This window comes from Adiantum capillus-veneris, chromosome 26 (genome assembly GCF_014529385.1).
Source record: "Adiantum capillus-veneris isolate H3 chromosome 26, ASM1452938v2, whole genome shotgun sequence".
In the NCBI taxonomy this organism is placed as follows: Eukaryota; Viridiplantae; Streptophyta; class Polypodiopsida; order Polypodiales; family Pteridaceae; genus Adiantum; species Adiantum capillus-veneris.
In genome coordinates this window covers 121,482,923-121,501,451 of record NC_140956.1, presented here as the reverse complement: position 1 = coordinate 121,501,451, position 18,529 = coordinate 121,482,923, and the positions used below count along the sequence as shown (strand labels likewise).

The 18,529-nt window shown below is 44.7% G+C and overlaps 1 protein-coding gene across 1 annotated transcript in view; it reads right to left on the bottom strand.

The window, feature by feature from the left end:
• The window catches only part of LOC147424102 (mitochondrial pyruvate carrier 1), a 49,013-nt gene extending 31,624 nt beyond the window's left edge, over positions 1–17,389 (bottom strand). The window contains exon 1 of the mRNA XM_086501666.1: positions 17,218–17,389. Coding sequence (XP_086357792.1) covers positions 17,218–17,310 — 93 coding nt within the window. The 5' untranslated portion in view covers positions 17,311–17,389. The remainder of the gene's footprint in view (positions 1–17,217) is intronic.
• Between the last annotated feature and the right edge of the window lie 1,140 nt (positions 17,390–18,529).

Genomic DNA, 18,529 nt, shown 5'->3' with positions numbered 1-18,529 from the left:
AATGGACTGATGCAATGGGACTATGCCGATGACGACGACGGTGATGACGACGACTTGATGGCTGAAATCTGGGATCTTCTAATCGCTGAATTCGGGGACTGTTTCGGTGGCTGAAAATGACTGTTTTGGCTGCGTTTCTATGGCTGAAAATGGGGAATCATCTGCAACCAACTTGGGGCTGAAATCTGCAAATATTCTACCTGCTGAATTCTGACTCTATGTCGATGATGATGATACGACGACGACGCGCTGAAAACGCAGCTGCTGAAATCTGTGTTTTCCGGGCTGAAACTGTAAACCTTGTGGAAACTGACCGTGCGGTGAGGAACTGCTGCGGGAAGGTGAGATCTGCGAGGTTCGGGACTTGATCTGCGGGTACTAAGGGCTGAAAACTGAAAACGTTGATGTTCTTTGACCTTCCGTCACGGAGAATCTGCAAAACGCTAGGGTTTGTAGCAGATGCAAAAACGCTAGGGCTGAAAATCTGTAAATCTGACGCCGATTGTCTGCAAAGGCAAAACGCTAGGCTGATCTGCTGTCTGCTGTAGTCGCCGGGGCTGATCTGCTGTGCAAAACGCCAGGGCTGGTCCTTCATGCAAAAACGCTAGGTTGATGGATCTGCTCCAAAAACGCTAGGCCTCTTTGGGGGGGTTCTGCTAAGAAGTTGCATGTTGAGCATGTGCTCCTGCTGCCTCTTCTGCCAAAAAGTGTGAATTTGGTTTGCTTATATATTAACTTAGCAAAATTGCCCTACCTACTTTTGTTGGAAAGTCACTTAAAAATAATAAGTGAAAATCCCAATAAATAGGAAAATAGGCTAAATGCACTGGAAAATTCCCTAACTGATGCTAATGGATTCTGATGGGAATTCCGATGATCATGCCGTGTGCAACCGGAGGATATGCATCTATGCTAAGTGATTGGGCATGCACGGTCTACGAATAGACTCACAAAAGTGCCAGATCACTGCTAATCTAGACTTGATTTAACTGACTGAACTGGCTGAACCCTGCTGTGGTGTAGCTTGTCCACGGACACATAGGGTTGGGATGTGTCACGTGACATCCCCTCCTTTTCAAAGTGAGGTACTGGTACCGAACTGTATGGCGTCGAGGGAGATCGCCAACAGCATCCGGAATCCTGGAAGGGACTCTTCGCCGGCCCACTCTGATGTGTGGGTCGTGCGGTACTTGAACTTCATAAAGGTCTGCAACGCTTGCTTCTTTGGGCTGCGCCGAAAGCGACACAAAGTCTTCTGAATCTCCTTTCTTGCTTCAACTTCGTCTAGAGTCCTGCTTCTTTCGTCTTCAAGAATCTCCATGGCTGAAAATTCCTGAAACCATCTCCAACACAAAACCATGAACATACCTATTCCATATAAAGTGAAGGAAAAAAATCTTGTTCTCTCTAAAGATTGTGTATGCAATGTAGACGAACATAGAGACGGAGTGACAACCCGTTCATCAAACACATACAAACAATGAGATCGGATCTTTTCTGTTTGATCACAATCAAGCAACTGTGGCAAATCACCATGGAAATGCCCATGCTTGGTGCTCATACTATCGTGTGCTCTTTCGGAAACTGTGTCATGCCAAGGAAGAAACATGGAATGCGACTTCCTTACATACAAACTTTTCATGAACAATCCGCATACATTCGTGCTCATCCATGAGAGAAACGTGCTCAACATACAATATGTCATGCCTAGGAAAAGGGATCACATAACGATGCTGACTAAAATACAGGAAACCTTCACGAATGAAACACTCGAACAATGCGTGCGTATCAATCATGCGAACACACAATACTTCTTGTGAGGGTTCTTTGGACCAAGGCTCGAGAGCCAAGATCGCTTCTTCGGGATCTATCGAATCGTCTTGTGGGAGATCTGTGGACCTCGACTCGAAAGCCAAGATCGATTCTTGGTGATTGATCGATTCTACAACGAGGTTAGCTTTGCTAGGAAAAGTATCAACTAACACATCATCCTTGTGAACAATCACATCATCTTCATGCAACTCATCATGCTTGTGAGAAATCACATCTTGATCATGCAAATCATCATGCTCGTGAGAAATCACATCTTGATAATGCAAATCATCATGCTTGTCATAGTCATCCAAATCATTATGCAAATCATTGGCATCCAAATCATCATGCTTATCATTGGGCTTCAAATCATCATGCAAGTCATTGTCAATTAAATCATCATTATGCTTCACACAATCATGCAAATCCTGTGGGTCATGCTTTGGAGAAGAAGAGACTGAGAGAGTCTCCTTTTCGTGATTCTGTGCAAAGTACGCCTATACTTGAGAAAAAAGTCGCAACATCTCTTTGCTCTGTAGATCGCTCTGTCCTTTGAGGGCTTTGTTCTCCTGGTGGGGAAAATTCTTCTTCGCCTCTCTCATGCTCATCACTTCCAAGCAAAGTATCCATTCCGCTTCGAGTGATGACCATTCTGCAATCGTGGTTTCTTGTGGGTTCTTTGGGGGTCTTGGGTTCTGAAGTTCACGAGGAACTTGGGTTCTTGAGGGTCTTGGGTTCTGAAGTTCACGAGGAACTTGGGTTCTCTTGAGTCTTGAGGTTCTTGAGATCCTTGATTCATGAGAATCTAGAGTTCTTGAGTGCTTGGGGTTCTTGAGGTTTTCTTTCGCTTGCAAATCGCGTTGGAGAAGGATCTTCTCTTCACCCGAGTTCTACCCTTTTCTGCGGGCGCACCCCTTGGCGGCCTTGCGCTCACACCAAGGTTGCTTTTTCCCACCTCACGTCGATTGGCCGGCCGCTAAGTGCACGGTCCGCTCTCAATGAGTGAAAAGAGACACAAGGGGAGGTTGGACAAGCCCTTCTTTCTTGGGATTCCTGTCACTCTTCAACAAAACACAATTAGGAATCGCCACGCCCAAGTAAACTTGGGTTCGTGCGATTGCAACAAGCAAAAAAATTTCTTGTGGTTCTTGTAGTTCTTTCCTTGAGTAATGCAGAACACTTCCAAAGCTCTGATACCAATGTTAGGTGCAGCGGAATGAATGTTGTATTTTCTCAAGATTAGTGATCTTTATTGCTCAAGGTTCCTTTTAGTTCTTAGGGAAAGAGAGAGCTTTCCGTCTATGGAAAGTGCTATGATCACGAACAAAGTGAGTGGATATTGTGCGTGCAAGTGAATGAGACTGAGAGAAGGAGAGAGAGGAGTTACGACACCCGAGAGGTTGTAAAACCCTCCTCCGAAGGCCCCACTCTCGTCGGCGAGAGTGGTCTATTCTTTGATTGCACAAAGGTGTACAATGCATATGCAATGGACTGATGCAATGGGACTATGCCGATGACGACGACGGTGATGACGACGACTTGATGGCTGAAATCTGGGATCTTCTAATCGCTGAATTCGGGGACTGTTTCGGTGGCTGAAAATGACTGTTTTGGCTGCGTTTCTATGGCTGGAAATGGGGAATCATCTGCAACCAACTTGGGGCTGAAATCTGCAAATCTTCTATCTGCTGAATTCTGACTCTATGTCGATGACGACGATACGACGACGACGCACTGAAAACGCAGATGCTGAAATCTGCGTTTTCAGGGCTGAAACTGTAAACCTTGCGGAAACTGACCGTGCGGCGAGGAACTGCTGCGGGAAGGTGAGATCTGCGAGGTTCGGGACTTGGTCTGCGGGTACTAAGGGCTGAAAACTGAAAACGCTGATGTTCTTTGACCTTCCGTCGCGGAGAATCTGCAAAACGCTAGGGTTTGTAGCAGATGCAAAAACGCTAGGGCTGAAAATCTGTAAATCTGACGCCGATTGTCTGCAAAGGCAAAACGCTCGGCTGATCTGCTGTCTGCTGTAGTCGCCGGGGCTGATCTGCTGTGCAAAACGCCAGGGCTGGTCCTTCATGCAAAAACGCTAGGTTGATGGATCTGCTCCAAAAACGCTAGGCCTCTTTGGGGGGGTTCTGCTGAGAAGTTGCCTGTTGAGCATGTGCTCCTGCTGCCTCTTCTGCCAGAAAGTGTGAACTTTGGTTTGCTTATATATTAACTTAGCAAAATTGCCCTACCTACTTTTGTTGAAAAGTCACTTAAAAATAATAAGTGAAAATCCCAATAAATAGGAAAATAGACTAAATGCGCTAGAAAATTCCCCTAACTGATGCTAATGGATTCTGATGGGAATTCCGATGATCATGCTGTGTGCAACTGGAGGATATGCATCTATGCTAAGTGATTGGGCATGCACGGTCTACGAATAGACTCACAAAAGTGCTAGATGACTGCTAATCTAGACTTGACTGAACTGGCTGAACCCTGCTGTGGTGTAGCTTGTCCACGGACACATAGGGTTGGGATGTGTCACGTGACACACGCAATCACCAAGTGAAAATACCACTTCACGACGGTGACAATCAGTTGCTTTCTTTTGCTTTGATTGAGTCTTTTCTAAGGCCACTTTGACCTTCTTGTACATTTCATCCATGTCCTGAACATACTTATCTGCTTCAAATATATTGTCCTTTGTATGCAGTATGAGAGGAACCTTCTTGCCACCTTCAACTATCTCAAAAGGTGCCTTGCCAGTTGATGAATGCACTATATTATTGTATGCATACTCCACCAATGGCAAATATTGCTCCCACTTTCCTTTATGCTCTGACACATAGCACTTCAACAGATCTAGGACAGTAGAATTTGCCTCTTCTGACTGACCATCTGTTTGAGGATGAAATGCTAAGAGAATTTGAGCGTGGTGCCCATATTCTCAAACAAGCCTCTCCAGAACAAACTTGTCATGCGTGGATCACGGTCGCTAACAATCGACTGTGGCATGCCATGATACTTGAAAATATTGCTCATAAACAAGCGTGCCATCTGATCTGGCTTTATCTTCTTCCTGACAGGAATAAAATGAGCCTGCTTGCTGAATCTGCAAATGATGGTCCAAATACCATCGTTTCCTGTCTGCGTTCTCGGAAGATCGAAGATAAAATCCATAGCAATACTTTCCCATGGTTTGTCTAGAATAGGTAGTGGTTGCAATAACCCTGGTGCCTTTTGCCTGTCAAACTTGACCTTCTGGCAAATTAGGCATTCTCGCACAAAGGCATCCACATCTCTTCTCAATGTAGGCCAATAGAAGAATGTCTCAACCGCTTTAACTGTAGCATCGATACCATGATGCCCTGCATACGGTGGGGCATGACTCTCTTCTATAACTTTGCGTCGCAATGGCTTTGTGACACAATCTGCCATGCATCATCATGAACCCGTCTTTAAGAAGATAGTGTTCATGACGTTGTCCATCCATTAGCTACTCGAAGACCCTTGCAAAATCTTCATCATTTGTATACTGTTCTCTCATATCATCAAGTTCATGATGATATGGAATTGACACAGCTGAAATCTGTGGCTTCCTTGACAAGGCATCAGCCACAACGTTCTTCTTGCCTTCCACATGCACAATCTGAAAATGAAACATGGACAAGATATTTGCCCATCGCATATGCTTCTCAGATAACTTTGTCTGTGTCAAGAAGTATCGCAAGGTCTAATGGTCCGTTTGGACAACGAAATTTGCACCTAGCAGGTAGTGTTTCCAACTTAAGAGCGCATGAATCACAGCCAGTAACTCTTTCTCATAGTCCTGCATGGTCATCTGTGGCCCTTGCAAAATTCTGCTCTCATAGGCTACTACCCTGCCATCTTGCATTAGCACTGCACCAATGCTACTACCATAGGCGTCACACCGGACCACAAATGACTTCCTAAGATCTGGCAACACAATGACTGGATCTGAAGTCATCTTTTCCTTTAAGAGATTAACAACTGAAATTTCTTACTGTGTGCATCTAAAGGTGACTGCCTTCTTTTGAAGAGCATGTAAAGGTGAAGCAATCTCAGCGAAATTTCGGATAAACCGTCTGTAATAGGAGCATAGTCCAAAGAAACTTCGGACATCGTGCACCGTCTTCAAATCTGGCCATGACTTGATCGCTTCAACTTTTGCAAGATCCATTCTGACACCATCCTTTGAGACAATGTGTCCCAGAAAGTGGATCTCTTCCAGACAAAATTCACTTTTCTTTGCATTGATGAGCAACCTATGACTGCGTAGCTTTTCGAACACAATGGCCAAGTGATGCCTATGCTCCTCTTCATTCTTTGAGTAGACTATCATGTCATCAAAGAATGTACCAACAAATTGCTAGTGTGGACGGAAAATTCTGTCCATCATCCTATTAAACGTAGCAGGAGCATTTGTGAGACCAAAGGGCATCACTAAAAATTCGTAAAGGCCAAACGTCGTTCTAAAAGCAGTCTTGTGCACATCCTCTGATCTAATGCGGATCTAATGGTACCCACTCTTTAGATCTATCCTGCTAAACATAGCTGCTCCTTCTAATTTGTCCATAATATCATCAATTCTACGTATAGGGAACCTATTCTTGATGGTATTCTTGTTCAGTGCACGGTAGTCAATGCACATACGCCATAAGCCATCCTTTTTCTGCACCAACAACACTGCAGAACAAAATGGGGATGAACTGGGCTGACTAAACCCCTTTTCTAACAGCTCCTGTACTTGGCCCATTATCTCTTTCTGCTGAGCCGCACTAACCCTGTACGGAGGCTTATTTGGTGGGCTACTGCCTGGCACCAAATCTATCGCATGGTCCTCGGGTCTCTCTGGCGGTAATTGAGACGGTAATGAATCGAAAAAATGGTCACTATACTGTTGTAAAAACATTGACCTTTCTTTATCTAGCACAGATAAATTTGATTCATCACAATCTGACACTTCCCGTGCAAAAACCAAGTACGCAGAAAGATGCTTTTTCATTACAGAAGTAATAGCAGAAGCTGATACAGTGGGAATAGACTCCCCTTTAAGCTTTACATCCAGAATGTGAGTCTTTCTCCTGCTCTGTACAGTAATCTTTTTGTTGTAGGCATCCATCATTCCCTGTACACGAAACAACCAAGGAATACCTAACAACACATCACATCCGTTCAGTGGCATGATGTAAAATTCTTCAGCATCTACATAGAACTGGATATGTAGACGTAACTTTCCAATGATGGGTGTCACAGCCTCTCTATGGCCAGGACATGCCAAACCTGCCTCTGCTGTATACCCCATCTCTTCAGGTCTGTTCCCAACTTTGAAGCCAATTCTGGGGAAATGAAGTTGGCTTTGGCACCTGGATCAAAGAAGATAAGCACTGTTTGATCCCTGACCTTTCCCCATGCTCTGCAAAGCTCACTTGCATCTGAATTTGGCTTGTCGCCCACCATATCTGGCACTAGACCAGCCATGGGCTTCTTTCCTTTCCTCTCCTCCTTGTCTTCAGAATCAGCTGGCCTTTTCTTTGTAGGACAATTGTAAGCAATGTGGCCAGGCTGCTCACAAATAAAGCATTTGTTCTCTGTCCTCAGGACCTTCTTTTGCTCTTTTGACTTGTGAGGAAAACGTCTTCCATTTCTTTGCTAGTCCCTTTTCTGATTCAGCCGTAGCTTTATCTTTCCTTGCGTTGGCCGACTCCTGACTCCCTTTAGGAGCCTCATTGGGAACGTGCTTCTTGGCTGAATTTTTCTTGCCTGATACTACCTTGACGCCAGTGTTAAATTCACAATCTTCTCCCTTGAGCAAACCATTGCCAGTGTTTGCTACCTCGATGAGCTGCGTCAAAGTAGTGACTTTGGTCTTCGTGCAGTAATTTCTCAATCCTTTGGGTAGGCCACAACAGTATTTTTCAATCTGTTCTGTCAATGGCCCAAACCTATAGGAAGTTACTGGAAGTAGAGCTTTCCAAAACTTCCAATTGTAATCATCCAGATTCTTGCAAGTAGCAGCATTAAGCTGGTGCCATTCTGTCATGACATCTACTTCAAAGTCATCAGATAACCATGCTGCTGCAAAAATCTGCTTGAAGTAAATCCATGTGGACGGAGCTTGCCCTTAAAGGAATAAAGTTGTCCACCATTGTCCCGCATTCCCTGTCAAGAAAGTGGCTGCCGTGCAGACTTTTGAAGCCTCTGTAACGTTTCCCCCTGCATAGCCCTTGTCAAACTGTTGGAGGAATGAGAGAGCCTTCTTCCTGTCATCAAACCCTGTAAAGGTCATGAATGTTACACCTTTGCCACCTTCTTTGTACAGAGTTGGCCTCTCCAGTGGCGTTAAGTTGTCATATGGAAGTGACTGAAACATGGGAACACTGTTAGGGTTCATTTGTGTTCCCTGACCGCAATTAAGTTGACCTGGAAATGCCATATTTGGCTGCTGATTTGTAATTCCAGCCATACAAAAATTTGCATGTGGCATCCCAAATTGGCCCTGAGTGCTTTGAAACCCTGGTAGCATGCCTGTAACACCATACATGGGGTTAGGCATCATCGTTTGAGCACCCCCAAACACTGTTCCTGGAGTGTAAAACTGATTTCCAGGTGCATGACCAGCCATGCTCCGGAATATCGATCCACCTCCAAAATAGCCAGGGTGTACTGAAGGTGGTGGGAAGACCTGTTGCATAGCCTGTAGGTTGCTTCCCTACCCATTAGAACCAGCTATAGGCTGCTGAAAGGTGGCGGGCTGAACTGGTACAGCTTGAAAGACTGGCATCTCAACCACCTGTTCTTGCACCTTAGGCACAGGTTGTGGGGACTGCATGTTCTCCGTCAAGTGTACAGGTGTTTCCATTGACTGTGCAGTATGAATCACCTGTGCTCGAGCCTTAACAGGCTTTTGAATATGGTCCAGTGACCCAACTTGCTGAGACGGAAGAGGAGGTTGCAGAAAGGCTAAAAACCTTGGGTTCTGCATTACTTGTGTAAACATAGCCACAGCAGTAGCCAACTGGGTCCTGAATATATCATCATCCGTCTGTGGTAGTCTTGAAGACTCACCCACTTCATGTGTCTTTTGACCCTGTGAAAAGGAAACCTCTTCAGTCACATCATCTGGTCTGTTAGCCATAATTGCAATTCCCTGTGTCTGGTCTATGATCCCCTGTGTCTTCAAGCCCAAACTGACCAAGGCTCACTTCTATGGGAAAAAGTGATTTAATCCCGTCGATGGAACCATGAAACCGGCCTGTTCAATCCAAAAAGGGCGGTAGATTTTACTTCAAACCTTGATTTAGCTTTCACCCATTATTAGTCGTCTATTCTGCCTGTATTTTCAAGACACAACAAAGGGGAGAGGGATACAGACTGCTAGATTGCACGTGTATGAGTAGACCAACACCAGATTGGCCCCTAACTTAGGCGCCCCTTTCAGTATTTCTTTATTGTTTAAAAGAGGGAATAAACGTTGTGGTTCCCTACAAGCTGCCCCGCACAAACTTCGCTGAATTTCAACTGTTGCGGCCCGATTTCGGCAACATAACTATACTAGGACCCTTCACAGTCAATATTCCCACGCATTGAACGACTTTCCCGATGCATACGGGCACTTTGCAAAACCTGGCGAGAATCTGCAGCACGCTGAATTCTCTGTTTTTAGCCCCGAAAATGCGCCAGATCACCTGTACAGCGGTCCCCTCGCGTCCCCGAACCTCCTGGGGGTATTAGGGACCGTTTAGGGCCAAAACCCTAAACCTGCAAAAATACACAGCAGGCTGTAATTTACTGTTTCGGGCTCCGTTTCGCGTGCCGGTCGCATCCGTAGCAAGTCCTCGAGCTCCCGCACCTGTAGGGCTACTTGCCCTTGGAATCGGACGAGATTTCTGGCGTGAAACCTCTCCGAATTCACTTGTACCTGCGGGGGATTAGCCGCTAGCTAATCCAGTACCTGTGCAAGAGGCTCTTGCCTCGGCAATCGCACATGAACCCACACAACTGTACATTGGTCAAATGAAAAGCCCACTAGAGGGGCATAACATACTGCCATAGGGGAGAGAGAGGGCAGTGCGTAGCGTGCAGGGCATCACTCCTGGCACCGCATTGTACATAGGAGGGAAAGCAAGCACTCCATAGCTCTTAACTTGTGACAAAATCTGAAAATGAGCCTCTCCCAGCTTCAAATTCAGCGCCACTTCTTGTTGCATGAGGAAAGTGCACCAGAAGGTGCCACTTGGCATTTACAAGCATTTTCCCGTTTTGGGGTTGCCGCCTAAAAATCTCCCAACCGGTTGCCCAGTTGACTTCACGGCAGAGTAAGAAAATGTTCTCTTTGTCATTCCGGAGGTAATGACGCAAACACATTTTCAGGTCCCAAAATAGCAGTTCCCTAAATTTTAGGAGATGCTGCCATTGTATCTTTCTAGGTCATCTGACCCCCTTTGTACACTGCAGCCACACCCAAAACTGAAATGTAGCCTCTGTAGCAAAGGATTCCACTTTGGCTAGTCAATGACCCCACCTTGGCTAACCATAGTCTTTGTCCAACCTTAGTGCTCTCTTGCCCTCAAGCCTGGACTCCCTCCAGACAGTTCCACACTAGCTATGCAATGCAGGGCAGTTAGATTTCCCGAGGGGTGTTTCCAAAAAGTGAAAGTAAATAAATAATAAGAAAGAAATCAACAAAAAGGATAGATAGTAGTCACACGCTGGTGACATGGCTCACCGCAATCGGTCAACATGATGTAATCAAGACTTGGCTCGGAACGCGCAGGTGGACGAGAGACTCTGGTAGACCGTCTCACTCCTTGACCATTGCTATCCGCTCCCTTTGGAGCATTGCTAGTGGAAGGTACATCACTAGCCCGCTGAGTTGATTTCACTGTCTCTGAGGCAACATCCTCAAAAGTGACTCTCTGAATCTCTATTTCCTTGATAGGTTGTTTATGCATCTTCGACTCATTGAAGATCACATCTGAACTACGAATGACTCGACGAGATTCTGCGTGCCAGAGACGATATCCCATCTCTCCACTGCACCATATCCAATGAAAATACATTTGTGTGACTTTGGCTCTAACTTCTGTTGAAGTTGTTTATGCACGTGAGCATAAGCTTCACAACCAAAAACACGTAGATGGTCATAGTGGGGCTTACGTTTAGACCATAACTCTTTTGGAATCTCATAATTCAATGGCGTACTAAGCGAACAATTTATAATGTGCACTGCGGTCAAGACGGCTTCTGCCCAAAAGCCTTGTGTGAGATTTGCCCTAGAAAGCATGGTTGTGACTCTTTTCTGAATCGTACGATTCATGCGCTCAGCAACTCCATTCTGAGCTGGTGTGTATGGTACATTAAACTGCCTTTTAATCCCCCTTTTAGCACAGAAATTGTCAAACTCCTTGGAGACATACTCTCCACCGTTGTCAATCCGCAACCTCTTGAGTTTCTTGCCAGACTGATTCTCAACAAGTGCCAAAAATTTCTGGAACGCAAGAAGAACTTGGTCCTTATGTTTCAAAGGATATACCCACACCTTTCGAGTAGAGTCATCTAGAGATTTGGTTGACATAGGACCACAAACATCACTATGTACTAAATCTAGAGGTTCAGCTCGCTTTTGACCCAATGGTAAGTGCACGGACCTAATCTTTTGCCATAGATACAGTGCTCACAAACAGGAAAGTCAACATAAGACAAGATAGGTAAGTAGCCAAAACGAGTCAGAGTTCTCATTCCTTTTTGGCTAATATGACCTAGCCGGCAATGCCACAACTCAGTAGACGGCAACTCGGCTATAGATATGTAATCATGACCAACATCTGACACATGCATGGGATACAAGGTACCATGCTTCTGACCTTTGAGTACAACAAGATTACCTTTACGTACTATCCACGAACCATTGCCAAATGTGGTGTTGTAGCCCAAACCATCAAGCTGCCCAACAGAAATCAAGCTTTTAGTCAACTTGGGCACATTCTGACATTACAAAAAGTAAAGTGCGTGCCATTCCTTAGATGCAATTTGACGTTTCCGACACTCTCAATGTCTAGTTCATAAGCATCACCAAGTCTCACTTTGCCACAAGAGTGAGAATAAGTAGAGAACCACTCTCTATGTGGTCACATGGAAACTCGCACCAGAATCTACTATCCAATTCTGTGCATACTGTGCATCTTCTGTAACAAGAGCCTCGACAGGTAGATCTGTTGTGAAGACCAATACGTCAGAGGTAAGTGGCATAACAACCGCTGGAAGAGTTTCTACAATAGGAGCATTTGAAGACTCTCGCACATTGATCTCCTCTAACTTTGCTTAGCCCTTGTTTGAATCATCAAACTTAGAAGTGTCACCGGATTGTTTATCCTTCTTGCTTTGCTGCCATTTCCTGCAATCCTTCTTCAGATGCCCTTTTTTATGGCAGTGATAGCACTCGACATTACGCATAGAACCCCGAAACTTACTGCGTGAGTCCCCACGTTCCTTGCTTTTGGCACGACTTTGAGTGCGACCCCTCTGTCTATCACTAGCAACATACGCATCACTATCCTTCTTGCCTTCGAGAGATTTCCTGCGAATCTCCTCGGTAAACAGACTCCCAAGGACGTCATTGTACACTAGACCGGTATCAGGTGCTGAGTTGCTAATTGCAGTACAAAATGTATCCCAAGACGAGGGTAAACTGCATAGCAAGAAGATACATTTGATTTCCTCATCAAAGACCAAACCCTAAGTGGTCAACTGAGTGAAAATGATATTGAACTCATTAATGTGAGTAGAAATAGTGCCCTCTTCCTTAATACGAAGGTCAAACAGCTTCTTCATCAAGAAAACCTTATTAGTGGCACTTTTGTTCTCATAACTGGAACACAACTTATCCCATACATCTCTAGCAGTCCTTTCTCCAACTATAGTAAAGTACACAGATTCGGCCAAATGCAAACGGAGGGTAGATTTGGCCTTAGCATCAAGTTTCTCCCACTCAACATCTGTATATTCGCCCTCTGGGCGCTCCATGATAGGATCAAGCTGGCCTTTTTGTATAAGAACATCTTGAATCTGCTCTTTCCAAATAGCAAAATTTGTCCCATCAAATTTCGGATATTGTAAATATCCTTTTTACCACTAGATGACATGGCTGCAAACTAAAGATAATATGGCAATAAACACTGGTAATTTTGGGAAAAATTCGGTAAAATTTCCCCAGAAAAACTGACAGAATCTCAATCCAAAACTGTCACAAAAGATCAGTAACGCATCAAAAGTAATGCTCTCAGAGCATAAGACAGACGCATCAACCACTAACTGTGCATTAAAAGTCAAAAGCTGACCCAAGACTGCCGACACGGTGTCAAATGCACCTAGCTCTCTCTATACATGTCCTATAGCGAGGCCACGAAAAAAGGGATACTCCAGCAACCTGTATCACCGAAAGGATCTCAACATTAGAAAATCCCCCAGCTCAAGAAAACCTCACGCTATCGACCCTCACAAAAGGTTATGCAGACAAAATACTAGCCCAGTCTCAGAAAGGGCCTCCGAACCGAGTCTCAGAAACGGTCGGAACTGCAAGAAACAAGCCAAATCGGCTCCACAAAAGATACATATGGCAATTTCCGCAACTTAACGTACATCCACTGTCAACAATACTGCAAGGTGCAATATAAGCGCTCAAATAGGCGCCAAACAAAATGTGCAAGCAGTAAACAAATCCCTGCGGGGAGTAAAACTGCTCTCAAAAGAGCTCAAGCACTATCAAAAGTGCCAAAACAATGCTATGCACATCAAGTACTCCCACTGAAATTTGTGTTGATGCTAAACACTGCAACCTGTAAGAAACCTGGATGTCCTGTATGTATGCAAGAAACTGTGAGGAGATGGATGTTTGAAAAACCAGAGACAATGTCGATGCCGAAAAGTGCTCCTAATCAGCCCATAAATACCGTCTCAATAGCACATAATAGCCATAAAACGGCTATATACAATCCCAAAATAGTCTCTGAACAACCTGCACCTATGTCCTGTACCTGTACCTCTAGCTGTAGCAAAAGTGGAGTTGAAATATACAACTCCTGAAGCGTAGCTCGGATGAAGCTTTCAACTGTACGAACAGCTTTGAAAGGGAGGTAAATCCCCAGGACACCTGAGTGGAAACGCTCTCGGAACGTTGAATTTGCCGATGCCGAAATCGGAAACATGTTTGCACTTTTGAAAGTGCGCGCGCGCACGAACGCGAAAACGACAAGCACAAGCCCTGCTCTGATACCAATTGAAGGTGCCACGGGAAGCGTGTGCCAGTGTAAGTGCGAGAGCAGAGAGAGAGAGACCTGCTTTGGATGGAGCGCACAGCAACGTTATCCTATTGCAGCTCCTTATTCTGTTGTATTAAAGAATAAGTGTATAATGGTTAAGTTAGTAGATGGGTTAGTAGTAAGTGGGATGTCCGGCCAGTTGACCTGAATCCCAACACTGTGTTCCAAAAGTTGGGAACTAAACTTAATCTAAGTACGGCTAATCATCCAGAAACGGATGGTCAAACTGAAAGAGTTAATCAAATGCTAGAGGATATGCTACGAGCGTACATTAGCAAGAAGCAAACCAATTGGGAAGACTACTTACCTATATTGGAATTTGCTTATAATAGTTCAAAGCATGTGACTACAGGGTTTAGTCCATTTATGCTTTTATATGGATTTCAACCTAGATCACCCGTACGGTGGGGTTGGCTAAGGAGAAGATACAACAAGCGAAGAATTTTCTCCAAAACTATTTTGACATGCTTCGAGTTGCTCGACAGAATGTTAAGCAAGCTCAAGATCGATATAAGAAGTACGCAGATGAGCATCATCGTCTTGCTACTTTTGAAGAAGGAGACAAGGTTTTCCTCAGTTTCGGAGCATTCAGAAAGTCTGAAGACGGGAAAAGTTGCTAAACTTTCACCACGCTATTGTGGACCGTAGACCATTCTCAAACGTATAGGTCAAGTGGCCTATAAGTTAGCTCTTCCAGAGCACTCACGAGTTCATCCTGTTTTTCATGTTAGCCGTTTACGAAAACAGCTAGAACAGAATGATAATGTCATTGACAAAGGTTTGTTAGTTGACCTTATCGAACTGCCAAGCATTCCTCACGAGCCCGAAAAGATTTTGGATTCTCATGAGCTTCGCACCAAACATCATGTCAGACGACAGGTGTTGGTAAAATGGCTAGATAGACCTGAAGAAGGTTCTACATGGGAGAATATCTCCGCACTTAAGAAACGTTTTCCTACGTTCGTTTTCGAGGACGAAAACGATTCTCCAAGGGGGGGGGGGAGGTAATAATGTAAGGACATGGGATGGGTCCTACGAGCAAGGCCACCGGCACGGCCAGACAGTGTGTACGCTAGGGGAGGCTATAAGATAGCACGATTGGGTGGAGGTCCTACGGGCAAGGCCACCGGCATGGCCGAACAGAGTGTACAATAGGGGGAGACTATAAGATAGCACAGTTGGGTGGAAACTAGCACACGTATTACCACCGCCCTTTCATCTTCGCTCGAATCAGAAGAGGAAGAGCTATACGAACTGTGAGAAGAGGAAGAACTAGGTAGTCCTTCGAATCGTACATGCTTCTTCTGGTTTTCGTGCACTTGCAAAAGAAGATTGATGGCCCAAATAACCGGGATAGTTAGTCCCCTTGTTGTGCTTCTTCGATTGTTTCTTCGATGGCTTCTTCGCTACCAAAAGTTGGTTGATTCGTCTTTTGACGACATCATCTAGTTCTTCTTCAGTAAACATCCTTGTGGTAGGAGGTTTCTTGCGGACTGGTTTTATTGATGAATCAATGGCTTTCTGCCAATGTGTATGCACTACGTCAATCGGGCGCCGGGTTAAAAATTTGGCATACTGTGCATCCTTTGCAATCTGGAGCATCTACTTTGCACACTCATCAACCTGCAGTTGGCGTTGCATCTCCATAAGCTGATACTGTGTAGGCCGAGCTGGCCCGTACTCGTGATCTGCTAATCCACTCGAATTCTCCGTACTACCTCTTGTTCTCGAGGTGGCAGGAGTCGTCGTCTGATTCTTGCATGAATCCATGTGTCGCGAGAAAAGGGATCGGATTTCCTGGTAGAAGAGAAATCGACTGAGCTCGGATACCATTGTAACAAACTTGGACACCTCCAAGTTTGGAATCTGTCGCGACACGAGAGAGAGAGAGAGAGAGAGAGAGAGAGAGAGAGAGAGAGAATCGCTTTAAACACTTCACAATTGAGTCGACACGGCCCAGCATAGTTCCATGCCCAGAGAGATTGGCCCCACCCCTTTCAGTATTTCTTTTTGAATTAAAAATTGAGCAAAGTACAGTTGCCCTTGGGTCGCCTCTGCTCACCGGCTCGTTAGCACAAAGTGAGCCAGAGAGAGCCCAAGGGGCTTATTTAAAGGCCCTTTGCCATGGAAAAGCAATTACATAAAAAGCTTTCAAACTCAAAAGACATCCCAAAAGTTGGCGCTCAGCTTCAGCCAGTGCAATTTTCGAAAATCCATACGGCCAGCCATGTCAGCAAACCAGTGCGTTTTACAGAAATCCGAACTCCGCGCAATAATCGGAAATCCGGAGCCACCCCATAGAAAGTTGCGCACTAGCGGCTGCGACCATGATATGACTTTAGGGTGTAAAGCCATGCAAGAGGTAGTAAATCAGGCTATCGCAAGAAAAACCTGATTTACAATGTCAGCTCTGCCATGCAAGGATAAATGCACAGAAGACCAATGGCAAAGCTTCCTCCTGATAGACTCTAGGATGGGCTCAAATTGCTACTCGTACAACACATCAAAAGCCCAAATGTATGCAATTATGCCTTCTCAGCAGCCAAATGAAATGATCCCCCCCACTGACAGACCTTCTCAACTCCTACCAAAAAACCAAAAGACTTTTGCAATTGACAAAAGCACCAATGGTCAAGAAAAAAGTAGTACGCACAAGGCTTGAGTTCAAAACACGTCTAGTAGATCTTTGAGGTCTCTTGGGATTGATCCTACAACGTTAAAAGTCTAAAGTCTAAGTGTCTCTCTCTCTCTCTCTCTCTCTCTCTCTTTTCGCACTCCTAAAGGGGCCCTCCCCTCACCTAACCACCCTTAGGTTTTGTTTTACTTTCTTTTCCCATCTTGACCCTCGGGTCCTTAATTGACATGTATCTAATGCTCTCAGAGTAACTCATTGTAATGTTTTGTATTTGGTCCCATGGGTCATATGAAACTTTCGTGGATGATAATTCATATCTCTCTCTCTCTCTCTCTCTCTCTCTCTCTCTCTCTCTCTCTCTGTGTGTGTGAGATAAGTGTCTATGAAGGCGCCCGTTTTAGTGCATAGTGCCTCTCTCTCTCTCTCTCTCAAACTTACAGCTGCCACGAAACCCCAGTTTGCAACGGGACCCCAGAAATGGGTAGTCTTTGGACCAACAGGGCTGTTGACGAAAGCTCTGAAAGCGGCCATCGTGGCAGATCAATACTGACGCACAGAGACAGGTAGGAGAAGAAAAGAGAGTATCGTCCGAGCAAGGATACATGTATATTGGCTTTTCCCAATTTCTTTTTGGCCTGTTAAAAACCTTAGTACCCAAATAGAGAAGGTCGTTTGAATTTCTTTTCAAGACAAGTGTCCCTAAGGAGTATCGAATGTCTTTTGAACAAGGTGAAAATTCACTGTGGCCTAGGGTAAAACCCCCAATTTAAGAACCCTTAAGTGAGTCTCGGGCGAAAATCATGGTTGCTACACGATTTTGCCTTCTCTGTAGTGCAAAAGGTCGGTCGGGCAAAGGTCGTGTTGCTGCATAAATTTGGGCCGCGATGACGCCTCTGGCAGCGTGGGCGACAACAACGAAGTTTCTCGCGTGTAAAAAAAGATGGGGTGCAAAGACGAGCACGAGCTTATTCACGGACAAGGATGCCATGCCAATTTGAACTTGCTCACAACCAATAGACTTCAGGAATCGCTCATGTAAACCATCCCACCAAGCAGTGCTGGTTGGTATTAAATTGGTCCTACTATTTAAGTTGTTCTCGGCCCCGCCCATTTTCCTACAGGGGCCCATCCCATTATCGGCCCATGTACCCTGCATAAGGCTATTGAGAAAATCTCATATAAAGAGACTTCTTTGTGAGAGAGAAAAATAAAAAGTGACACTAATATATTAAAACATAATATCACAAAAAAATATTATGTTTTTTGAAAAAAAAAAGTGTAGCGATGAACTATTTAGAATAATGTTTGGCACAATACTTAATGCCCCTCTTTAAAGAGATAGGTACACAAATGTCAATACGCTCTCACAAAGTCCTAAAAGTAATAATAATAACAAGGTGAAGAATCACAGTGGCCTGCTAAGGAAATGTAATGCAAAAGTAGATGAGAGTTGTGTTTGTAGGATTTATTTTTTCACAACAAATATTTTGAAAAGTTGTAGAGAGAATATATTACAAAGGGAGTAATAGATATATGGAAAAAGGCGACTAGTAGGTGTAGGTCAAGTTGTTTCACTGGTAGACATCAAGAAGTTACTTGTTGACCAAATTTGGCCAAACTTAGAAGTTCAGTTTGTTGTTTGTGTGTGTGTGTGTGTGTGTGTGTGTGTGTGTGTGTGTGTGTGTGTGTGTGTGTGTGTGTGTGTGTGTGTGTGTGTGTGTGTGTGTGAGAGAGAGAGAGAGAGCTTGCC